The sequence below is a fragment of the Heterocephalus glaber genome, unplaced genomic scaffold, assembly GCF_053883595.1.
Source record: "Heterocephalus glaber isolate CG9 unplaced genomic scaffold, H.glaber_assembly_v1.0 deba00001509, whole genome shotgun sequence".
Classification (NCBI taxonomy): domain Eukaryota; kingdom Metazoa; phylum Chordata; class Mammalia; order Rodentia; family Bathyergidae; genus Heterocephalus; species Heterocephalus glaber.
Genome location: NW_028258325.1, coordinates 30,514,569 through 30,541,521, shown reverse-complemented (window position 1 = coordinate 30,541,521; position 26,953 = coordinate 30,514,569). Strand labels below are relative to the sequence as shown.

Below are 26,953 nucleotides of genomic sequence, written 5' to 3'. Positions count from 1 at the left end.
ATTCACTCAGTTGATCAGACTTATTAGTAACCCCAAATTAGTATTGACAGTGCTTGTGTGCTCATTCTTGGATGTACAGAATGGCAAAAACTGTGAGTCCTCTGATGTACATGTTTCTACCTAAGCTCAAACAAGACAACTGATTGTCTGCCTCCTTGTTTTAGCTCTTATGCTCTAAACGTCTTTTTGTAATCTATTTAGTGTCATTCTTTGGTGCATTTTTTCCCTCTCCCCCCCCTTCCCTTTTCTCTTCCTTCCTCCCTTTGCTTTCTTCTTTTTTTAGTGGTTTCATTGTTTCAAAGGTCCTAAGCCGAGTGCTGGAGTGCTGTCTAGAGATCATAAGTGTAGGAAGGCTGTATTATGCATTGCAGAGAAAGTATGTGTGTTGAATAGCTCCATTCAGGTATGAGACATGGTGCTGTTAGCTCTGAACCCAGTCAGTGAATTAACATATTTTTAAATAATGTGCCTGAAGCAGAAACACACACACAGTGAGTGTATGCATTGATTGGTTGATGAAAATGTTGTGATGTGAGATTCACGGGAACCTACACCTGTATTTCCCTTGTGACCAATGGTTCCATATTCACTAGCTCATTGTTTGAGGCAACTTTATAGAACATAACCATAATGAAATTATAAGTGCCGACTGCAGTAACTCACTTAGAACTTGTAAGAATCTTAAAAAATAAACAAGGTCTTCTTTATGGCATATACAACCCTCTAGCATATCATCTCATTTTTATTCACAGCCATACTGGCCTTCTTTTAAATCTTTAAATTTAAGTGTCTTTCTAGGACAGGGTAGATAACTATATTAAGGACCACCATAATTTTTATTAAAAACATCAATATAGAATATAAAAGGCATCTCTCTGCCAGAAAAGGGTCAAGGACTTCTCATTGGCTACTTCTTTTGCCTTCTGACCTCAGTTTCAAGCCCTACCACCCTACTCTCATCTTACCTTTCATCTTGCCTTTTTAGCATCCCCTAAATAGTTTATTTAACTAATTATTTAATGTGAATCCTGGGGGCCAAAGATCCTAATGAGGTTAGAAAGAAGGGGGGAAGAAGAACCAGAGCCAGTAACCTGGCATCCTGAAGCATAAGAAACTTGGAATGCTGAGAGATGGTATCTGTATTGTACCAGTATTTATGTCTAGGATGTAGCTGTGGAAGGAGATGGAAATGTAGCTGAGAATGACTAAATGCAGAAAGTCAAGAGGGCTTTGAGCCTGGGGTGCTGAATGATACAGAGTAGCTGGGAAGTGCCCCAACCATAGCAATAAGTAGAGGAAAGGGCAGAACAGGCAGATGAAATTGAGCTCCCAAAGGAAGAAGAGGCTCTGCACAACGGAGGCAGCTGGAGGACCTGAAATTCGAAAAGGGAAACAAAGATAATGTGCCCACTGCCTTTGGGAAATACCTAGGGTTGGGGGCGGGCTAGATCCACTAGAGTAAAATATGGAGAACATGAACGTGATGGGGGTGTTGGGGAAAACCAGAGAGAAATAAATGGAAGGAAAGTCTGTAATTCCACAACCTGCTTCCTAAACTTGAGAATACACTGGAGTTGCCCAGAAGGCTGGACCTCATCATCCCAGCTTCTGATTAAGTAGGTCCAGGGTGGAAACAGAGAAACTGCATTTCTAACACATTCCTGGAGGGCTTGGGGTTGCTGTTCCTAGGACGAGAGCCACTGTTCTGGAGCACAGTCCGCACTGCAGAACTCCCCAGATGCCGGGGGGACATACTGACTAAATCCTTCAGCATGAAGATGTGGACAGGCCATGCCTTGCCCCCAGGTTTTCGAATCATCTCCCCCAACAACAAAAGCGAAAAGAAAAGCACAGAAGTCTACGCAAACCCGGATGAGCCAAGAAGAAACAGACTTCGGGGAAACTGCTCCATCCACTGGCTCTAATGTTTTAGATGATAAAAACTAGCACAAATGGATAGAAAATTTAATGGAAAGTGGAAAAGTGCAAATAGACTTTTTCTCCATAGCATAGAAAAAGGAAATAGCTTACCCAGTGAGGAGACTGTCCATAAGGTTTCTCTAGTAGTTCAGTTTCTCTCCCTGCAACAACAAAAAGTTGAGAATTGAGGTCTCCGTGTTACCTCCTTCTCACAGTCAGGTTACGTCAGGAAGGTGAGGGAAGACAACACTATTTGGTGTGGTGCTGGGCTGGGCTGGATGTGGGGGATGGCGTCCCTGGCCCAGAACTTTGAGCCAGGCAGGCGAGAGGTTTGAAATTTGTTAGGCCCGACTTGGCGGCCCAGCTCTTGACACATAGCAATTAATTAACAATTAACCAACATTTTAGTACTTCATTCGTAAAACAAGATTGTAATGAGATTTAAATGGCACAATGGGTAAGCTGTTTATCACTTGTTGGAATTGTTCAATAACCCAAAGCTCCTTACTCTGGTTTGCATGTGTGTGTCTCCCCATAAAACTCCTATGTGGAAGCCTAATTCTCAATGTGATAGTACTAGACTGGGGAAACCTCTGGGAGGTGATGAGATCATGAAGGAAGAGTCCTCATGAATGAGACTGATGCCTTTACAAAAGAGACTCCAGAGAGATCCCTTGGCCCTTAGGTCAGATGAGTGAAGCGATGGCCACCTAGGATGCAGCCCTTCTCAGAAAACAAATTTATTAGTGCCTTGATCTTAGACTTTCCAGACTCAGAGCTGTGAGAAATGTATTCTGTTGTTTATAAACCATCCACTAAACTGAGCATGGTGGCACATGAGTTTAATCCCAGCACACATGAGAGGCTGAGGCAAGAGGATTGTAAACTTGAGCCCAACCTGTTCAATGTAACAGCTTAGCAAGTCTGTCTCAAAAGGGAAAAAGAGGTATGGATATAGCTTAGTGCACAGACCTTGGTTTCAATCTCTAGTACCACAAAAACAAACAAATGAACCAATCAACCAAGCAATCAACCAAACAAAAACACATATATCTGTGGCACTTTTAACAGCAGCCTGAAAAGCTAAGATACTCTAGTTATTAATAGCTATACTCTAGTTGTTAACAGTGTTGATAAATATTACGTGACAATGTGCCTCTTTGTTGATGGGCATAGTTTCAACTAAGCAAAGCAAGAGAAAAATTAAGGAATTTGCTCCTTGGGGACATATCAAGCATAGTTTCAATGAGTAAATGTATAACTGTTCAATAAGATATATAACTTAGAAAATATCTTTGTTTATAATGAAAACAATGTGTAGCACCTAGGATGAAGCAAATATTCAGATTTTTAGCAATTTCTCAATGATTATTAGAATATTTTATATAAACACAACTTTTTTCCCTGAGGAATGCTCTACTCCCAAGTACACTGGATACTGAGATAATGAATGTGGCCTCAAATTTACCATCCAATACTGGAATGGTTACATACTTTCAGTGAGACAATTTCATATTCTTGTTAGCCACATCTTTTCACTTAGTATTTTTTTGTTATTTAACAACTTCCTAAAATCTAAAACATTGCGCAAGTGTCACATAATTCTACTGTATTATTCTTAATGTTTTACCATAGAACTCAAATTTAATTCATGTATTTATTGGTAATCAGGACATGAGAAAGGCCAAATTCATGTCCATAGGAAGGCAATTATCTAGCTGGAAAGGGAGCAAGAAGAGCTGACAAATGATTAAAATATTACACAGATACAAATAATGCCATGAAAAAGAAAAAAACCAATAAAATCCTAAGGAGGTTCAGCCCTGAGAGATTGTAGAATGAGCAGCTTTGAGCCCATTCTGAGATTAGCAGTGGAGAGATGAGCGGAACAGGGGCAGATGGGAAACTCATCATGGCCAGGTGGCTTTTAGGCAGAGGAGAGATTTGACAAAGAGGAGGCAGGAATGGATGGACTATTATTTATTTAGCCAACAAGTGATTACTTTGTGACAAGCCCGGTGAGAAGTACCAGGAAATGCAGCGAAGGGGACACTGTGTGAAGTACCACAGAGTGGAATGACAGCCTTGTATGCTGTTCTGGATTCTTGGTGTTCAAAGAGCAAAGCAGTGGGGGGACTCAAGAGGAATGATGACTTACTTGACGGAGAGGAGAAGAGGGAAGAAGATAGAACCACCGGGTCTGGACACCTGCATGAAAGGCTAAAAGGTTTTGGGTAAATGAAACAGAAGGAGCAGGAAAAGGTCTTCGAGAAGAGGAGCCAGCCCCAGGGAATCAATGCTGCACAGAGAAGAGGAGCAATTTTACACATGGACCCTTCTCATCCCTTCAGTTATATTGTATCCCTGTAGAACAAATTGGAAATGAACCTCTGTGGCCATTCCTTTGTATCCTCACATCGGACCCTACTTTGCCTATCAGAGATGCAGCATTTCTGACAAGAAGACCTCAGCAGTCAGCTACAGCAGGCCTACAACTTCAAGGAAGACACAGAGGGCTCGAATGTTAGTGACTTATCCAAGGACACATAAGGGATCAGTTGTGAGGAAAAAGGATGTGTTTCCTGGTTTCCTATCTCAGAGGAATCGATACTTTCACATAATCTTTGTTATTGTTTTGAGGGAAGTACTGAACTTGTAGAAGCTACTCTTAGATGTCTCCACATGTAGTGAGAGGTCATCAAGCAGAGCGGCGTGCTAAGGACTGGGAGTATAAAAGGGAACAGATCATGTTCCTTGCCCCTCCATGGAACTTATAATATGGTTGGACGACAGGTATTGGAGCAGCCAGTGATAAGTGCTCCATAGGACTGGACGTGGCCATTTGGAGTTACAGTTGTGCCTCCACTTAGAGAGAAGAACATTTCAACTAATATTCAAAACCTGAGACAGAGGCGACCTTGCAAAGAACAGGTCTCATCAAGCCACTCCCCGGGGAAGAAGCTGTAAGTGGTTCTCCATGGCCTGCAAAGGCTTTAAGGTCTCCAGCTGTGCACACAAGGCCTTCCCGGACAAGGCACATAAGGGCTTGCCTAGTGACTTCTGAAATGCTAGGCAATTCTACTGTCAGCCAATCTGAGTTATTTGCTGCTCTTTAAGCATGCCAATCCTCTCCTGTTTCTATGCTTCTGTGCATATTATTTCTACCGGGTGGCATGCCTTCATGCCTGTGAATAATTACAAATTTCTACTTATCTTTCAAAACTTGTTTCACACAGCACTTCTTCCAGGAATAATTTAAAAAAGAAACCCCAAACCAAACTAAATTTAATTACTTTAAGCTCTTAGAGAGCTCTGATCACTTTCTGTTTTGGATTATAGCAATTTATTTATATAGCATTCCATGTCCCTTCCATTGGACTGTAAACTAGAGCAGGGCCATGGTTATATCACTATTTGCACATATTGTATCTTCTGACATGATGACTTGCATGTAGATGGCACAGTGCATGTCTTTTAAATATCTGGATTATTACTGACAATTTTAAGATGCCCAGTACCAATGTATTACATTATAATTTAACAGCGGCCATATTTTATCACATAATGCAACAATACCAAGGTATTCACTTGACTTTTAACATCTTTGGAATTGGAATCCATACTGTGATCACTGCCAAATCATGGTTATTTTGGCAGCATTGTTTTCTATCCTCATGGTACATAAGTTAATGGTAAATGCTATAATAGATAACATCCAATATTTGATGTAATATGACATTTAATACTATATTGCAGTTCATCTCCGAAAAATATTATGCACAAATTTTATTAAAAATAACATATATTAAGCTTGTACCTACTCGATGTAAATTATACAAAGAAGAGTAATACATGATGAATTTATCCAAGAATCTTCTATCATGAAACTAAGAACACCCAGAGATGGAAGGATATTATGAGCTTGATGCACTATGATTATTATGTATCAAAACAACAGTAATGACCATAGCATATGATGCTTCAAGAAAATTATGAGTTTCCCCAGAATGACTTTCTGAAAGATAAACCCTTTAAAAAGGAAATATTTTGGGTATACCGCTGGTGCTTTGGAAACATATATTTCCACAGATGGAAATGAGTCTGACTAATTTGCATATGAGTCAAGCTGGCACTGACACTGCATTAGCTTTCACATGATAAGGATCTTATTTCTTGCACAGCTGGGCAGCACTAAACCATTGTGGGATTTTGGGAGAAGCACCACTCTCAGTGTGATTGAGCTGCTAAGAAAGGCTTTATCAAAAAATGGGGCCATAAGAGAACACAGAAATTAGAGAGGACACTTTTCATTAAAACAGAGTAAGAAAGACTATAGACAATGAAGTGCCCCATGTTGTGGATTTTAGGGTGACAAAGTGGAAATGGTATCTATGGTCAGGTTACTGGGGCCATTGCAAGTAGGCCCAGAAAACTAAATGTACAAATGACAGAATGAGAGTGATATGTTAGCAAATGTCAGCTATTAGTAGCAAGTTGAGAAAATTAAGATTTGGGTACAAAAAGACTTGCAAAGAGTTGACCATTTGGGTACCTAGTGTATGGTGGTGGTGACGGGAATCCAAAGGAAAGGGCAAACTTAGAAAATGTCATTGTTATTGTTTGTAGTGCTGGGGATCAAATCCAGAGCTTCACACATGCTAGCAAGCACTTCAGCACTGAGGTACACCCCAGCCCTGGAAAACCATTTTCTCATTATTTTTTTCATGTTTTAGTTAGCATTAATTTCTACTGCTCCTGGTTACTGTTAGCATTTTGGATCATGCATTTACTATATATATATATATATATATATATAGTGTCTTGGAAAAGATATGTTGCCTTTTGAGCTGTTTCCTTATGCATAAAATAACGATAATAGATTTTTCAACAAGTAGTTAGGAGTAAGTGAAAGAATGCATTAAGGCACTGAGCATAGTGGCTGGTACTACATACGTTCTCAGTGGTGGCAATGATTCTTTACTGATCACTATTGTCATCATCATCATCATCATCATTTGTTCAGCTATTTTTCTCCCTGCCACTGCAATGGAAGTTTCTTGAATCCAATGAACATATCTCTTTGTTTCTTCAAAAAGGAATACAAAGTAGGACTTCTACAAATACATACTGAATTTTCAGAATTAAAAAAAGCCAGATCTCCATGAAAGAAAAGCATTATGTGACAAAAGAAAGGAATTATTATAGTGATTTTGGGGGCTGACTGATGGGAAGAAGGGTGGTTCCATATACAGGGCCCAGTTGGTAGGATGGTCATAGGCAGTATTTGACATATCAGATCCTGAATCAGCATTTAATTGAAATGATGGAGGGGAAGATGACAACAGAAATGTGATAGCGGAACAAACATCCAACTGCTTTCCATTTTAAAAAGGTGTAAACCCACAGGGAGAGGAAGAAAGAAGGTAAAAACAGAAAGCCCATGAATGTGAATTAAATGACCTAGGAAACTGGCAATTTTGTAAATGAAGAATTAGCCGATGTTAGTTGGTGGAAACCTTAAATGCCTGACAAAAGTAAGAATAAAGAGGGGAGCACTTCTGGGCATGCAGGCACATGCCTGTAATCCCAGCACTTGGGACGCTGAGGCAGGAGGATCACTAGTAGTTCTAGGCCAGCTTGGGCTACCTGGTAAGTTCAAGGTCATCTTGAACCACATAGTGAGATAGGAAGACCCTGCCTAAAAAAAAGAAAAAAAGAAAATTTAGAAAATGTCTAAGAAGAGTGGCCCGCCCAGATTCCATTGGTAAGTGTGTGTAGATCCCAGCAAGAAACTGCATGGACCAGAGCTGCACAGGGGCCTGCATTTTCCAGCCAGGGTCCCACTCTGAAAAGAGCTACACAGGTGCACAAGCAACAGCCAAAGGTCCACCCAGATTCCATCTGTGAGCGTGCACAGATCCCAGCAAGAAGCCTAAGTGGACCAGAGCTGCTCTGGTGGGCACAGGTCCCAGCCAGGGCCACACCAGACCCCAGAAGTTTGGGCCCAAAGACTCACCTAGAAAAGAATTATGCAGGTAGGCAAGCAACAGCCAGAGGCCCACCCAGTTTCCATTCCAAGGGTGTACAGGCCCCATGCAGAACCCTGCCGAGACAATAGGGCAGAGTAGGGATCCAGAAGGCCACCATTCTGAATCCAGGAATTGGTGCAGTAGTGAGGACCAGAGAAAAGACCTCTTGGTGGCTTGCTGAGAATAGAAGACCACTGGGTGAGCAAAAAGTCACCACAACACAGGCACATCAGGCTGCATCTGTTGAAATGAGAAGACACATAAACAAGTCTCAAAACCAGACTTCCAGATCACCTAAGGCAACCCCAAAGGGCAATGAGATGGAAAAATCTGGTACTCAACCAGCTGGACTCCCTGAACTGACAAAGGAATAGGATCTGGAAAAAATAAAACAAGAAATAATTTCTCAGATAACAACAGAGATTGTGACCATAATGAAAGACATGATTAATAACTCTAGAGCAGGCACAGATAAAAAAAAAATAGAGGAACTGAGAAACATGGTGGAATCCCAACATGGGAAACAAATGGAATCCATAAAGCAGATGCAAATAAATATCCAGGAGATTAAAAACTCCACTGATAGTTTATGTAGCAGAATGAGGCAGTGTGAGGACAGAATATCAGATATAGAAAACAGGATTGTGATTAATGACCAGGAAAAAAAAGATTTCTTAAAAATAGTAAGGGACCATGAGAAATCAATCTAGCAGCTGCCAGATGATGCAAAGAAGAATAACATAAGACTGATCCTAGTCAATGAAGAAACAAGAGAGTGAAAATGATATAAAAAAAAAACTGCACTGAAGTAATGGCAGAAAACTTCCCAAGCAGGGAAAAAGAATGTGACAAACACCTAAATGAAGCATGTAAGACTCCAACTAGCCATGATAAAAAAATCTATACCTAGGCATATAATAGTCAAGATTCCAGAAACCCAACAGAAGAACAAAATACTACAAACAGTTGAAAAAAGAAGTAAATCACATACAAAGGAAAGCCCATCAGAATCATAGCAGACTTCTCAACATAAACCCTCAATTCAAGGAGAGCCTAGAGTGAAGTATTTCAAGCCCTAAAGGAAAACAACATCCAACCCAGACTGATGTACCCTGCAAAACTATCTTTCAAAATCAATGGAGAAATAAGATACTTTCATGACAAAGAGCACCTGAGGAACTTCATGAATATCAAACCAGCACTCCAAAAAATTTTAAACAGTATCCTACAAAAAGACAATAAGGGTCACAACCCCACAAAGCCCAACAGAATGAATCAGGCAAGACAAGAAATTAAATGCAAAAGTGGGGATTCCAACAACAGAAAGTGTCATGACAATGATGTCAATATATAATCAATTATAACCATCAATATTAATGGTCTCAATTCACCAATCAAAAGAAAGAGACTGGAAAAATGGGTCAAGAATCAAGATCCAACAATATGCTGCATATATGAAACACAATTCAAAAAGAAATGTATAGATTAAAAGTTAAAGGATGGAAAACAATACTCCACATGACAGAAACCCATAAAAAAGCAAGAGTAGCTATCCTATTTGCAGACCAAATGGATTTCAAACCAACACTAATTATGAGAGACAAACTACATCCTTGTAAAGGGAAAAATCCAAGAAGAAGAGATGATAATCATAAATATATATGCACCAAATACTAGTTAGCCCAACTATATAAAACAAACATTAACAGCCATGAAAAATCAAATATGCACTAATATAACAGCAGTGAGGTACCTCAATATCACACTGTCACAAATAGATAGATTAACTAGACAAAAAATAAACAATAGGGGCCAGGGATTTAGCTTAGTGGTTTTGCTGCCTGCTGAACGAGCGCAAGGACCTGAGTTCTATCCCCAGTACACCGCCCCCCCCTCGCCAAAAATAAATAAAAAATAAACAATAAAATACTAGAACTTAACCAAATTCTTAAACAAATGGACTTGAATCACTCTGCAGAGTGATTCACCCCACAAAATCAGAATACAAGTTCTTTTTGGCTGCACATGGGTCATTTTCCAAAATAGACCACATACTAGCTCATGGAATATGTTTAAGTAAATGCAAAGGAATTGAAGTTATCTCCTGTATGTTATCACATCATAATGCAATGAAATTGGAATTCCATAGCAGAATAAACCATAAGAATTTCATAAACACATGGAAAATGAACAATACACTTCTGAACAACCAATGGGTCACAGAGGAAATTAAAGAAGAAATCAGAAAATTTCTATAATTAAATAACAATGCTAATACAACATATTCGAATCTATGGAACACAATGAAAGAAGTCTTAGGAGGTAAATTCATAGCAGTGAATACTCATATTAGGAAAACAGAGTGAGCTCAAATAAACAACCTAATGGTGAACCTCAATCTTCTAGAAAAAGCAGAGCAGCGCAAACCCAAAGCTGATAAAAGGGAGGAAATTATAAAGATCAGAGCAGAAATCAATGCAATGGAGACTAAGAGAATGACATAAAAAGGTGATGAAGCAAAGAGTTGGTTCTTCACAAGAATAAAGTAAATTGACAAACCCTTAGCCAGCCTTATGAAGAACAGGAAAGAAAAGGCCAAATCCATGCAATTAGGAAAGAAAAAAGTAAAATTACAACAGACCCAGCAGAAATCTAGAGGATCATCAGTGCCTACTTTGAGAACCTATATGTCAATAAGATGGAAAACACAGAAGAAATGGACAGCTTTCTAGATACATATAAATTACCAAAGTTGCATGAAGAAGACCTAAAAATTCTAAACAACCCAATATCAATTAATGAAATTGAAAACCTAATTAAAAACTTACCAATGAAGAAAAGCCCAGGTCCTGATGGATTCACTGCTGAATTCTACAAAACATTTAAAGAAGAACTATTGCCACTACTGTTTAAACTCTTCAATGAAATTGAAAGGGAAGCAATACTCCCGAATTCATTCCTGGAAGCAAGCATCACCTTGATTCCAAAAGCACAGAAAGACCCAGTGGAAACAGAGAACTATAGGCCAATCTCCCTAATGAACACAGATGCAAAAAACCTCAAAAAGATACTGGCAAACAGAATGCAGAAGATCATCAAGAAGACCATACAGCCTGACCAAGTGAGATTCATCCCAGGGATACAGGGATGGTTCAACATATGCAAATCAATCAATGTAATACAGTATATTAACAGAGCCAATGACAAGAACCCTATGATCTATATGCAGAAAAAGTATTCACCAAAATCCAACACCCATTCATGATAAAAACCCTACAGAAAATTGGAATAGATGGTCTCTAGCTCAACCTGACAAAAGCCATCTATGAAAAACCAACACCCAATATCATACTAAAAGATCAAAAACTGAAATCAAAAAATGAAACAGTCCCCAACTTAAAACTATACTACAAAGCTATTGTGATAAAACAGCATGGTACTGTCAAAGAAACAGATCTGAAGATCAGTGGAACAGATTAGAAGATACAGAAACATCTCCAGACATACTCAACCACTTCATTTTTTGACAAAGGAGCTAAACACCCTCACTGGAGGAAAGATAGACTCTTTAATAAATGGTGCTGGAAAATTTGGTTTTCAACTTGCCAAAAATTAAAACTAGGCCTATATCTCTCATCATGCATTAAACTAAAATTGAAATGAATTAACGATCTAAATATTAAAACAGTAACACTAATCTGCCTGGAAAAGAGGTTAGGTAGAACTCTTGAAGACACTGCCGTAGGAAAAGATTTCATGAACAAAACCTCAGTTTCAGGTGAACTAGCACAAAGAATCAACAATTGGGATCTCCTTATTTTTTTCTCTTAAATTCTTTTAGCGGTACATTTTAGGTATACAATACATTTACATTCATCATTGGGAACTTGTAACTTTATATGATGTATCTCAGTTCTCACTTTTTCCCCATTCCCCTGCCCTCCCTTCAACCCCTCCAGCCCTCCATAATGCAAAGGCTTTGTTTCCATTTACTTCTTATCTCATATTTTTTCCTTTCCCTTCTTTCCTTCCCCTACCCCTTTGGACCTTTTCTTCCTATTTCACATTATCAATTATTCATGTTAATCCTTATTTACAATAAGTGGGATCTTTTACTAAAAAGCTTCTGCACAGCAAGAGAAACCACCAACAGCATAAAGAGATAACCCACAATGTGAGAAAAAATTTTTATCAGCTGTTCCTTAGAGAAAGGTCTAGAATATATAAAGAACTTGAAAAAAATCGAACTTCCCAAATTTAAAGATCCAATCCAAAAATGGGCATCTGAAATGAACAGACATTTCTCAGACAAAGAAGTAGAAATAGCAAATAAACATATGAAAAAATGTTCAACATCACTGGTCATTGGAGAGATCCAAATGAAAACAATGCTGAGATTCCACCTCACCCCAGAAAGAATGGCTGCTATCATGAAATCAACCAATAACAAATTCTGGCGGGGCTGTGGGGAAAGAGGAACCCTGCTCCACTGCTGGTGGGAGTGTAGACTGGTGCAACCACTGCGGAAATCAGTATGGAGATACCTCAAAGAACTAGGATTAGAGGTCCCATTTGACCCAGCTATTCCTCTACTGGGTATCTTCCCAAAAGAATTAAAAGAATCATACCACAGTGATATATGTGCACCCATGTTGATAGCAGCATAGTTTGTAATAGGTAAAACTGGAAACAGCCCAATTGACCATCAACTAGACACTGGATAAAGAAAATGTGTGTGTTTTAAAAATTATTATTAAAATGGAGTACTACTCAGCCATAAAGAATGAGAAATTAGAGACATTTATTGCTAAATGGATGCACATTGAGGGCATAGTCTTAAGTGAAATAAATAGAACAGACATGTAAATCCTGAATAGTTTCTCTGGTGTGAGAAGCTGAAAGTGTAAATTCGGATCAAAAGGTATGGAAGATGGTGTGAAGTGGGAGGAAAGGGTCCAAAGAGGAAGGGCAAGTGGGAGAGTTGGGAGGGGAAAGAAGGGAATGGATTTAATATGAGAAAATGAAAAAATAGAAACAAAGTCTTTGTAAATAGGGAGGGATGGAGGGGTTGAAGGGAGGGCAGGGGAATGGGGAATAAATATGAACCAAGATATATTATGTAATGGTACAAATCTCCAACGATGAATGTCATTATATTGTATACCTAAAATGCACCAATAAAATTAATTTTAAAAAAATAAGAAAATGTCTAAGAAGTTGGGCTCCTAAATCCTTTTCTGCACTGCTGGCCTCAGATGGTTTCCACTCTCCATCTCAGCTGAAGAATATAGGTTTTGTGTCTGAAGATGGTAAAGTGGGGTTTCTGGACCCAAAACACAGGAGAGGACTCAGAGTAGAGGGTGGGGATTCCATCTGAAAACTGAGGGGGCTGAGTGAAAGGATGCTGAGCTGGGGCCTTTGCCTCTCCCCCTTCTGGGAATAGGAACAGCCACCCTCACGTTGTCCTCAGGATGTTGGAGCAAAGTCCCTAACACAAAGATAGAGACAGAAACCAACCAACCAACCAACCAAAGCAAAACAACTAACAATGATATCCTTATGTCATTTGCATCTGAAGGAATTGAAAGCTATATTTTTAAGAAGTCAGAAAATAACAACAAAAAAGTTCTTAGAGATTAAAACATCAAAAATGCGTATCTCAGTAGAGAATCTGGAAGAAAAAGCTGAGCAATCTCTTTTTAACAAAAGAGAAAGATGTAGAAAACTGAATAGAAAGATTTGGAGTTTTAGAAAGACACACAATATGATGGGAGGATTCATTGATAAAATAATTGGAGAAAATTTCACATAATTGAAGGATATGAGTAAAAAGACAGCATTACCCATTCTATAGATAAAAACAGACCCAATTCAATAGATAAAAGTGGAACCAACACTAAGACATGTCATTGAGATCATTCAGAACTGGGAGCAAAGTGAAGATTCTATAGGTTTTCAGAAAGAAAAAGAGATCAAATATAAAGAACTGGGATCAGAATGGCTTTAGACTCATTAAATACACACACACACACACACACACACACACACACTAATTTTAAGCCTGCCCACACTACCAATTATGTTTGATGGCTATGATCTCACTAGGTGACAGGAATTTTCCAGCTCTATTATAATCTCATAATAGACTATAATAGATATAGATTATTATATAGATTATAATAGATCTTATAATAGGATCACCATTGTATAGGTGATGCTTTGCTGACCAGAACTATGTTATGTAGCACTTAACAGAAAGTCCAGCTCATAGATTGGTAAGGCTCTGGACAACCTTTGAAGAGATGAAATTCAGGTGGGGTGTAGTTCAGTGCAGGGCACTTGCCTAGCGTGCATGAGGCCCTGGATTTGATTTGATCCCCAGTGCTGGAGAGACAGAGAGAAAGAGACAGAGACAGAGACAGAGACACAGAGAGAGAAAGACTAAAGTGTCTCCAAGAGAGATTTATGTAATAGGGAAGGAATTGGGGTTGAATCAGTGGTGATTATAGAAAACACTCAGTAAATGCAAATTGAGTCATTTGTTACCCCCAGAACAAAGATTGTATAGGAAAGGACATATAATTAGATTTTACTGCACCTCCTTTAGTTGTGAAAAATATTTACATAGTTACAGTAAATGTTCACCTAAACAAAATTAGTCAATGGCAGTTTAGGGGGGATGGGACCCTTCCTTATAGGTGGGGGCAGGAGGTGGCAGCTGAATCAAGTATAAAGATCTCGGATCAGAATGGCTTTCTATCATAGTGGAACATAATGCCTAAAACTGGAAAAAAACTATAAGAAATGTATAGAAGTCTTACTTTAGAGAGTAGAAGGTAAATACCGAAATAATCAGCTCAAAAGTGATTTCCTTTTAGAAAAGAAAAACGTACTCATAGGTGAGGAGTCTAGGCTTAATTTGAAGGTCTGGGAACCGGTCTGGTCATAAAAGCAAAGTCATAAGAAGGATTAAACTAAATGACTGCAAGCAGCAAGAGCAATGCTTCTGAAAAAGCCAATCCACATCCATTCATTTAATTTACAATTATTGTTAAACAGCTGCTGCTCTGGGCTAGGTCATGCGCTAACAGGTGATCATAGCAGGATGAATTAACAAGACATCAAGCTTAGTCTAATGAGATGGGCAAAACATAAACAAATAAATATGTATGACCTAGTATTGTAATAGAGATGACAGACAAAGCGCTGTCAACCTTTCAGAATACTTTAGAGTTGCTCAGTCCAATATGGTAACTTCTAGGCATATGTGCCTATCTAAATGTAAATTATTCAGAAATAAATATAATTCAAAGTTCACTAATTCAAAGCCAGCTGTATTTCAAGTGTTCAAAAGTCAAGTGTGGCTGGTGTTACTGTCCTGAACCATGGAGACACAACATCCTCCTCATTGCAGAGAGTTATATTCTGGTCTAGAAGTTCTGCCATGGTGATTTTTGGGGGCATATTCAAGTGCAACATTGGAGGCATCACATTCCATGGTCTCTTAGTAAGTAGTCTTGCAGAGCTTTATATTTAACTAGCTAAGTTAACATCTGGACATGGAATGGAATTTCTACCTTGCTAGCAGTTTAGCTTCCAGGTGAAGCCACCCCTGGAGCTGCAGAGAAAGGGGTATTTCTTGCTTGCAATACTATTTAACTAGCCACAGAAGTCAAGGCAAATGTTGCTGGTGATCAGAAGCCTACAAATCTTCAGAAAGGCATTTCTGCATAGTGGAAGCAGGGGTGAGCTCTTGAGCAAGAGTTTGCATCTGACCTTTACTACTTATGAGCCGTGTAGCCTCAAACAAACCTCTCAACCTCTCTGTGGATCTCTTCCTTCACATGGTTGTATACGTAAAGGGTGAACTGGGACAGGCAGGTGTAGATGCAAAAGACGGTAGCTGCCATTCTTGTTCATCTCCAGCATGTAACAAGCAGGCTCCAAGGGCAGGATCTCCTTATTTCTGATTGTTTTCTTACTACTACCTTATTTTCCAGCTTTCGTTAAAGGATTTATCATTGCCCAAGTATTAAAGTACCTACGATAGGAAGGGGAATTTCTGTTCAAAGAAGGGGGAGAGTGAAGTTCACTGACATTTTCCAAGCCCCATAAATCCTCCCATCGTGGTCTGGGAGGAGTTGCAGGATGAGGGAAGGTGACTGGAGGGGAAGTGTGTGGGTGATGGGAGAGCAGCATGGTGGGAGGGAAAGCCAGGAGGATGGGCTAATGTGGGTGTGGAGAGGGCCCCGAAAGCCATACTAAGGGCCCACAGCCTGTGATAACGGCACATGTTGGTCTCCCTGCTGGGCAAGACAGAGGTGAACTGAGCCGGCCCACACAGCCCACACTCAAGGGATTTTTCTACCCCGAGTTTATACTGCACTGTGGACAATCTCTGTCTACAGTCTTCTCTGACTTGCAACCCACTTCTCTCCAAACAGGATTCAAATCTCAGTATGAGAAGCCTGAGCTGGCACAGAGTGTGGCTGCAAGACTTCACTTTTCCTTGTAATTGGTCAATGCATTCAGGTTTGTTTTCTGTTTTCCTTTGATGGCTTTCTCCCTCCCCCACCCCCAAGCAGGGTCAATATCTGAATAGAAAGAAAAGACTGCATGCAGGGCTCCTTTTTCAGAACAAGCTGTGCAAGCTTTGCAACATCTTCCTTGGAAAGGGTTCAGTGGGGGTTGACCTTCTATTCCAAGAGGAATTCCTGGGCCTCACACAGGGGCCTTTGTTGTTGGAGGTTATGAGAAGTTAACCACTACTTTGCATAAGGAAATATCTTTTCCTTTGCAAAGTCATGATCAAAGAGGTCCATCCTTTCAACCAGGGGAACAAAATTATGATTTATATGTAGAATTGCTACAGAAAAAGAAAGATCCCAGTTACTGAAGTAAAACTCTATATTCTGCAATATCCAGTGTAAAATTTGCTTATCTAGTGATGGATTTTAAGTTTTTTCCTCAGTATATGTCAAATTCTAAGTATTTTTATTAAGGTACAAAAATGTTGTTTCTTTCTGCATCTATTCTGCTTATAAACAGCTCCCATATTTTCCAAATGCTTAAAGACCTTGTTTTGTTAAAAAATATATATTATGCTGTGTCTATATATTTGAACATTCATAATATATAACTGATATCCAATGTAAGTATAAAATAGATATTACTGTATACATGCACATATACATATAAACCCACAAATGTTGGGGAAATAGTGGACAAAAGGTCAAACATAATCATAACTACCTCATCTTGTGATGTGTTCGATCTCTCCCATGGTATATTTTAATTTATGTCCACCTGCATAACAATTTTACACAGTATTTAACTACTTTCTGTCCTACTGTTTCCCACTTAATATTATACCTCTGGCTATAACTGAGAGGTTAAAATGGATCTTTAAAAATTAGGATTTTATAAACTATCTCTCCAGGTTCTGATGCTCAGAGTGGAAACTTCCCCTGCTGGTAGCCCTGGCACAAAGAAAAAGTCCATGTTTCCTGGACCCTCTGAGCCCAACATTGGCTAAATCTGTATATGCATATTTTCTGACTTTTGTTCTACTCCTTCTATAAATGGGAGTACTTGGGAGGAAGGACAGAATAGCTGCCCTCTCAATTTAGCCAAACTGTGAATAAACTTACTTTTTCCACTTCTATGGGCTTTTTTCATACTCTTGATGGTGAGAGGACAAATAAATCTAGACTGCTGGGTACCAGATTCAGGCCTTTGACCAAGTCCCTGGTAACATGGCCTTTCGCTTGAGAATATATAATATTCATAATGATTATTTTAAAGGGCTACAAATTACTCAGAGTGACCTGGCATCAATTAATTAAACATTCTTTTCCAGAGCACAACATTTTGGAACTTCCCATTGTTGACAAAGTCACTTTCCTTGCAGTTTTCCAGTTCAAAATCCACAGTGCTGACTATAAACATTACATATTTTTAATGTGTGATATGATTTTGATTTTCCCTGCCCTTCCATTCTCTTATAGTTTTCTTCTGTCATCAAGTAAAGATGACTACAGGACCAGGTAATTAATCAACAGCCCAAAGGCGAAGTTCCTCCACCACAAGCCAGGAGTGTTTGATCCACAATTCCAAACTCTGGGTCAGGAAAACCTGCAATTACCTGTAGCAGGCAGAAACTTTTCTTTTCAGTTCCAAATAGGTTAAGACCCCACACAACAGATCGCAGGGAATCCAAGCCAATTCTCAACTCTTCTTAAGTCTTTAAGCACAAGCTCTTCACAGTGGGAGACAGAAAAGTGTGTCTATCTTAGCAGTAGGAGTCATCTTGTAAATCTGTAGGTACTTCATGCCCTTTGGATATGATCTTTTCTATTTATAAAGTCCTTATTTTGTCTTCATTTTCTCAGAGGTAGGGCATTCAGAGATTTGTCACAGACATGCAAACTGTCCTGCACATGATCCTTTCCAGGGCAGGAGAGGGTGAGTGGGAGTGGACTGAGTGAGGCAGAACCCAGGGACTAAGTCACTGCAGTTGGGAGTACTGGCGAATCATTTAGGGTGCTCAAGGAGGTGACAGCCACAGTGCTCCTCACTGGGACCATGGCTTGGGGCTCTAGATGGTGGTGGTACAGGTGTGATGGTGGTGGTGGTGGTAATAGTAATAGTAATGGTGCTGGTGATGGGCTGGTAGTAGTGGTGTTGGTGGTAGTGACTGTGAAAGCAGTCATGATTTCTGATCCTCGAGCATCCACTGTATGTTTAACACTTCACACTTGCTATCTCATTTTCTTCTTAGCAACTCTATGAAATAGGCAGTGTGATAAAAATTACTACGGTGAATGCTTAAATTAAAAAAATTATTACAGTAACAGCCACATTGCCATCAGTTTCCTTCACAATCCTCCCACTTGCTTCAAACACATTTGTTCAATGTTCCTGGCACTTTCTGAAGCAGTTCTGGAAGTACTTCTTCATAAGTATCTTTAGATGTGCTGTTGTAGCTGTCTTGATATCATAAATCAATTCAGAACATTTACCTTTCATCATCATTTTGACTTTGGGGAAGAGCCAGAAGTCATACAGTGTCAGATCTAGTAAATAAGGTGGATGAGTCCATAGCCAAGTGTTTTTATGAGCCTGCCTTTCCATTCAAGGATACTCAGCAGCAGCATTCACTGTCTATTTTTTTTTTTGTACCGGGGATCGAACTTGGGACCTTGCCCTTTCGAGGCAGGTGCCAGCATTCACTGTATTTTTGATCATGCCTCATAAAGACACAAAAGAGGACTTCCAGAACTGGGGCTTCAGAATGTGCCAATGATAGGATAAGTGTGTTTTAAAGCAAGGGGGGGTGTGTAGAGGATTAATGGCAATGTGTCTTTTACTGTAATAAATATTTAAACACCACATATTCAATCAGCCCTTATAACTATTGCTAATTCCATTTTACAGATAAAGAAATTGGTTTGGCCAGCTTAACTAACTCTCATAGGTAACACACTACTGTACCTAGTAAATGGCAGAGCAAGGATTCAGTTGAAGGCTTTTCATTTATGCCATGGAGTATTCACTATGATTTCTGCATGCAGTCAAGCTGATCATGACAGAAGTAGGCAGGGAACATAGGACAAATGAGGTCAATTAACCCACGGCTCCCTTTCATGAAGCGCTTCCAAGGTAGACTCCACAGTATCTCCAAATGCCCATCCGGAGCTACACTGACAGCACTGAGAAAAGACAGTGTTCATCATACAGCTTTACATTTCAGCTCCCCTTTTTCTGTAATAAATCCTCTGCTCTTCCCCATAAACTAATACTTTTTCTTGATAATGGAAAATTTCTGTCACCTTTGTGTATGTGTGCCGAACAAACTGCAAACATGTATGTGAGCATTTAAAATATCCTTCAGTTTATATAAACTTATTTTGTCATTATTTTGCTACTGAAGACCTCAAAAACAACAAAATAGTCATCTAGACCTGTTCAACCTCTGAGAGATCTCAATTTCACCCTACAGTTGATCCCAAAAAACCAGGTTGTATGTGTGCTTTAAATGTAGTGCAAAAGGAAATACTAGGGTCTGATTCCTGTGCAGTTGTGTAAGGGAAACCCTGGGCTGGGAGAGGCAGTGAGAATCTATTTCCACTGTGTCTTATACATGGATGTCACTATCTGTGAGTCCTTAAGTATCCATATCTTAATATTTTAAGAACTAAAAAAAAAAATATTTTAAGAACTGATATCTGTGTACCATACTTTGTATTGGTACAGGGTAAACAATTTATCATCAGAGCTATGATTATGCTGCTACTGGTCTGCTGGTCTTTGGGCTATTGGGCCTCTCTTTTCTTGAGTTGGTAGGAAAAGGTCCAGCTGACATGAGCGTATCCTTTCTGCCTCACAGCTGGCCAGCCACACAAGTGATTGAGACTACATGTATTAATGGGAGGAAATGCATTACTTAAGTTTTCCATAGATTAAACCGTATTTCTTTTGGAAATAAATTTTATTGGAACAAAGCTACGTCGATCCATTCCATATTGTCTTCAGTTGCTTTCAAGCTCTGCAGCAGAGTTGAATAGTTGCAACAGACACACACCTTATCACTCACAAAGTCTAAAATATTTACTATATGGCCCCCTATGGAAAAATCTTGCTGACTCCAGCCTTATGGGATTAAAAAAAAAAGCACATGATGAGCAACCAAGGTGAGGCAGTCACCATGCAAGCGAGTGTGGAGTCAGATCTTCAGAGGTCTGGCAAGCACTGAACTAGCACAAAAGCCGATTCTCCATCCCCGGTGCAGCCTGAAGGTGATTTAGCTCTGGGTGACCCTTCGGGGGATCCCTGGGAGAGACACTTTGAACCAGAGTCATCCTATTATGTTGTGCCTGGACTCCTGACCAACAGAAACTATAAGATGACAAATGTTTGTTGTTTTATGCTGCTAAATTTTGGGGTAATTTGTTATGGAGCAATGAACTCATACAATTGCACCTCTTTAGCTTGGCTTACCCTTTTACGACGAGTGAAATTTCATCTCCCAGGTCAAAGCCTTAATGCACTCTGCTCTGGCCTGTTCCCCAACCTCAAGAGGAATCATGTAAAGTCTGGGATAATTGCTTACTCTGAGTCTGTTCCATGGCCGTGTGGTCAGTTATGCAGACATCTGTCTCTCTGGCTGGTCCCAAGTCTTAATTTTATAACCACAAAACCTGATTCAGTGTCTGTTATTCATAATGGAATTATACTAATAAATATTATTGAGTGCTAACTAAATGTCTTGGACTTTATGTGCATTGTCTTATTTAATCTTCACAACGAGCTCGAGAGGTCAGTGTTATTTTTAAGCCCAAAGGTTTAGCAAGCTAAGGAATTTGCCTTATATCCTCAAGTCCCAGGAAATACATGTCCATCCTTGTGCTCCATATTGACCATGGGCTCAGTGATGCCACTCCTGCTGAGGAAACCCACTCCCTCACCCATAAAGTGGGGACCTTGATGGCCCTTCCTGAATCTCAGGGTGACTGTCTGGAAAAACACAGGAAACGAGGTCGTGATTTTTAATTCTCAGTAATCATGGAATCAAAATGAAGTGACTTACAGATTTTTTGACCAGGTACCTCTCCGGTAGGTGTGACAAATCTGAAAAGTGGTTAGGAAACCAGGCAGAGGTGGCCTGGGGTGAGAGCCCAGCACCTGCCTGCCGAGCCCTGACCCTCTCTCTTCTTGGTCCTCATGGCCCCGCCCTTGGCATCACTGTGTCTCCATTGCATTGGCAAAATTCCTGCAGCAACAATGGGCAGAAGAGTTGGAACAAAACCACTTCACATTTCCACACTGGGAGTTTTTATTGGAACTGTGCATGTGTTCTGTCCTCTCTAGAAAGCCTTCCTTTCAGCATTTTGGTGACTCTTGACTTCTCAGTCTTGTCCTCTTCCAGAAAGCATCTGGGATACCTCTAGGCTGGATTGGTTGTCCTGGTTCTCAACTCCAACAGTACCCTCTGTACCTCTCACAAAAGACAGTTAGAACTTTTCACAGCTGAACTCTAAAGATGTAAAGACTGTTGGGTATATAATGGCATTTTACTGATTTTAGTTGAAAAAAACAAAAAAATTTTACTCTAGTATGTTCAATGCTAGAATGTGAGTTCCATAAGAGAGTTGCCCAGTGTTTATCCCAGTGCCAGAAACATAGTAGGTGCTCAATAAAGCTTGAATTGACTGCCCTTAAAATTCTCCCCCCATACTACCAGATTTAAGGTAGTGTGGTCAGATTAAAAGAAGTAGAGGCCAAGGAATGATTTAAAAGTTAAGATGCCCGATTCTAGTCAAGTCCACAACTGTGGCCTTGCAGGTATGGGTTCACATGATGTTCCTGAAAATAGGTGACTTAAACTGGGAATTTAAGTGGCTTTGTGGTGCCACAACATCAGTGTTGTGAGTTCATCTTCCAGGACAAGGATTATCTACATGTTCTGATTAGACTGCAGCCTTGGCTTTAAATTGTATCATGCTTGAAGCAATTATTTTCACAGGAAAAAAAACTTTCATGCCTTACTTCTTTAAATACCACTGGAAAAAAAACAAACAAGCAAAAAAATCCAGCAATATTTCCCCTGAGGAATGGCAAAATCCAGAGACCAAAAACCTCATCCAGGTTTCTTTTCAGCATCCTTTAGGATGAATTAGGTAAAATGGTCATAAGGAAATAAAAAACCTGGTGTATGCTGAATATCAAAACCAGAAGAAAGTTCTGCCTGACTAGGTAAATGTGCATTATAAGTATTTCCCATCCCTGCTTGGGAATCTACATACTTTTTCAAGGGAGCACAGAACTTTGCAGATGTGATCTGTCTCCATTAGGTGACTATTCAAACCTGAATCAAATATAACTTGCTCAAGTATTACTTTTATCCTTTCTTCCTAAATACTTATCTCCCATAGAAGGAAAGCAATTTTCCAGAAAACATTAGAGGGACTTCTAGTCGTTCACTCACTCATTGATTTTTCTATTAAATAAATATTACATTTCCATAAGAGTAAGCAAGGAAAGAGGGAAGTTCTCAAAATTTTGTAGGTCAAGGAAAGTTTGCTAATTTTTAAGCTAAAATCAACAAAATAGCCCCACCTTCTGCAGTGTAGAATGTAATGCGGAAACAGTTTGTGGAAACAATCCAAAATCAATTAAAGCAGACTTAAGTGACTGAGTATATAAAAATATGCAGGACAATCCACAGATCACAAGAATATTTCTAGAGAGTAGTTGAAGGTAGAAGCAAAACAAAACTAGAATCTATTAAACTCTTACCATACTTTTAATTTATTCAACAAAGTAAATATATGATGGGTTTAAATTCCTAATTTTTCAGTCCTTTATGCTTTCTAAGCTGGATATAGGAACATATAATCTGCATAGACTACTGTGTTCTTTGAAGAGGCAACTCCTACCACTTAAGCCAGTGATAACTAGAAATGGAACCTATAATCTTCATTAACGAAATTAACATTTTGTCCTACACACCACAGCAAAATGCATGACTTATTTGCCACCTTCTTTTGATTAATCTGAAGACTTCTTGACAGTATTCATTCTTGCTAGTGGACCAGGGTGGAAAATGCATTAGAAGTAGTCAGCATACTTTGTATCTTCCATTTTTCAACAATGGGATAGAAAGCTTTCTTCCTATCTCAACTCTGTTCAAAATAGTGCCGTGGTTTGGGGAAAGCCATTGTTCCGCTCTGTGGTTCAGGCGGGTGAAACATTTCCAAACCAGTTATATCTTGCAGGCAGTGGTGTGCTGGCAAATGTTTAACAACTGGAAATAATCGTGTTTACTTTAAATAAATGATATATATAGTATAATGTAGAAATGATAATAAATGATACTTTAAAAAACAATAAATTCTGTGTGGACCATTGACTCTCAGAGAATGACTTCAATGAGTTTTGTCAGATTCTTCTACCTATTGCCAACATATCGTGGTAACTGATGAGTAGCTAAATTTCTGACATGAATGTTGGTTAACGTTTTTACTTAACAATTTAAAAGAAAGTGAAATGATGAACCTATGTAGGGGTTTCATGTGTTTGTGAATGATGTGAGCAAAGTTTTGCTGAATCAGATAATAGTTTTGGATAATAGAAGAAAAATATCCTCAAGGAATTGTTTTGTGTTATTGTCATATAACAGTCATAGATTCAATCTACTTCTTTATTTTTTAAACACTGAGGATCGAATCCGGAGCCTTCATACTGAGCTATGCACCCAACCCCTCCACTTTTTAAATTTTGAGATAAGATTTCACTAAGTTGTCCCAGCTGAGGTCCAACTTGAGATGTATCAGCCTCCTACAGTGTTAGGATTACAGGCATTCTTTACTGCATCTGGCTTGAGTCAATGTACTTTTAAGCTTACTCACATTGACATTTTCATCACATTCTTAATTATAGACAAGCAAAAAAAATTCAGGCCTGATTTATAGTATTCGCCAATTTCCTTGGGTAAGTGCTCCCGCTGTGACTGATTTCAGGCTAGCCATGTTAAGTACTGATTGCAGGTGGAAAGAGATGTACAGTAACTCATCATGATACGGTATTTTCCCTATACAAATACAATAGAGTAAGGAACCTGAAGAGTATAGAAAATAGTAAAAAATATTTAGAAAATGCTTTGAATATTAACTTTTAAAAAATTATAATTTAATTTTAAGTACTATTAAAGTCTCACAAAATTTCTGAAATTCTAAAATCTCACAGCCAGTCCTGGCTGGATCTAGTACAAGCTTTCAAGGTTCTGAGCTTGAAGGGCAAATGCATTTCCTAAGCAATTTTCCCTTGGCCACAGGCTACTACCCTCCCATTAACCATGACCTGAAGGCCCAGTTACCTCACTTGTGAGTTAATCAATCTCAAGGAGGTAGGGTGCTTGGCTGGAAGGTCTTAATAGGATATTAACACTTGGTGGAAAGTATATGAGGTAAAAAAATGACTCTAGCATAGTCATGTGACTTTTAAGACAGTACTTGGTGTCCTGGCCTGTAGAATGGCAAGAATATAGCTCATAGTACTAGGATAAAGCTAAGAGACAAGTACACAAAGGTTTTAAAATCATGCCTGAGAGACAGCAGATCCTCATAACTTGATGTTTATCATGAAGACCATGTCAGAATCACTGGATGGGGTTCCACTCCTGGACAAGTATGAGTCAGTCAGGGTGCCACTTCCTACTTCCTCATGCCCAGTGGAGAGGCAGATTTCAGATATAACTCAGCATGAGTCTGAGAAATTGTAGGCACAATTGGTTTTCTTGAATACATGGACAGGGATGACTATTCTCATTTCTTCTCAGGAAGGACCAAAACCAAGTCAATATAAATTTGTAACAGGAGAATCTTAGCATGAACCCAGTGGATAACTTCCAACAGTACATATTTTATGTATGAATCATGAGATGTCCATTAGATGTTGGAAGTTAAGAAGACTCAGGTGCCTTCTGTGTAATGCATATAGATAATAGTATCCTGTTACATGAAGACAAAAGCTTTCAAAGACTTTTTGAAACTTTCAGAATTATGCTGTCCTACATTTATGATTAATTTTAGGATTCTAGACCTTTTTAGATCCTTTTTTATATCCACTTTTTAAAGCAGAAATTTAAAGACAAAGCAAAACAATACAAAACCAAAAAGGTTTACCTTGCTTTTCTATATGTGAAATTAGGGTAATACCCATCTTACAGGTTTGTTGTATTAAATGAACTAAAGCATTTGGCCATGGAGTGTGCCATATGTCTGGGGAAAACACCTAATGGTAGCTCTGCCACATGGCATTCTTTCTCCCTCAACTTGACCAAGGTTAAGTGAGGGGCTATAGAAAAAACACTGATGAGGAAGCCAACTTCTTTCTCTCTTCCAAATGGTTGGGTAGCAAGCTGACCTGTACCATTTCCCCCTCCTCCAGATGATAGTATGTCTTTCTAAGAATAAAACAAACAAACAAACAAAAAAACAAAAAACCCACCTATGGGCCTGGTTATTAACTAGACCAAATCTCAAGGGAGTAAGATACTCTTGGTCTTCACTTATTATATATATTATTATATTATACATATTATATATTATATATATGATTTTTTTGTTTTCAGGTTCACTGAGGGTTAATAATTAAGCCATAGACAATTTCAGCAAATACTAGGAGTTTCAAGCACAGAAGGGATAGCAGAACCACCTGGAGTCAGAATAACCTAAAATATACTCTTATACATAGAATTAATAGTATACGGTCATATGGTTGAGAGAAAACAAAAAGGAAGAAATATATGTCTCAAAGCTAGAAATATTTTTAAATAGAATAGTTACACATTAAAGTATATAAATCTAAAGTAAGTGACTTAACACATTATTGAAGACAATTCAATGTATTTCTGGGGAAGTCATGGAATTTAGCTCAGAAACATTTTAAGGGGGGTAAGGACTTGAGTTAATATATTGTTAAATTTAGCATCGCTTGAATTAAGAGATTTTGGTTCTAGCTGCTTTATCATCAAGTTTCATAAGAATCTAAGAATATGGATTTTTAAGTAGAAACACTCTAAATTGAGAAAAACGTAAAATATATGATAAACCAAATACTGGCAAATTGTCAAAGTGAAAATCTCTAAGTATGAGCCCTGAGCCAAATTACCTACATTAAATTTTTAAAAGTAATAATAAAAAGTGTGTGTGTCTGTGTATATGTGTCAACCTTAAGCAGGAGCCAAGTAGAATTCTCTTCTTGTACAGTTTATACAAGGCACACTGGAACTACATGTGTTCATGAGAAGAGTTCCTTAAACAACAATATCTGTGAGTCTGAACTCACACTGTCATACCATTGTGCGTGCATGAACTTGGAAAGACTGTTAAGGAAATCTATTGGGTCAGTGTACTTTAGCCCTAACCCTTGCTTCCTAGACAGTAGTGGGATGATCCTCGCCGGGGAGAAGAATACACTGAATTAGTGTAAGCTCCTTTCTC

The 26,953-nt window shown here is 38.9% G+C and overlaps 1 protein-coding gene across 11 annotated transcripts in view; it reads right to left on the bottom strand.

The window, feature by feature from the left end:
* The window catches only part of LOC101711294 (PDCD10 and GCKIII kinases-associated protein 1), a 97,326-nt gene that overhangs the window by 24,936 nt on the left and 45,437 nt on the right, over nt 1-26,953 (bottom strand). For 6 of the 11 annotated variants that reach the window (XM_004867676.3, XM_087187445.1, XM_021246691.2 and 3 more), the window contains one exon: nt 2,032-2,081. The exons of 1 other annotated variant lie outside the window; for it this stretch is intronic. Coding sequence is in view for 4 of the 10 variants with exons in the window: in XM_087187445.1 (XP_087043571.1) it covers nt 2,032-2,051 (20 nt within the window). In the remaining 6 variants the exon portion in view is untranslated. Of the gene's footprint in view, nt 1-2,031; nt 2,082-7,936; nt 8,190-10,777; nt 10,821-26,953 lie in introns of all 11 variants that reach the window. 4 more of the 11 variants (XM_087187444.1, XM_087187440.1, XM_087187441.1 and 1 more) reach the window with 3 other exon arrangements.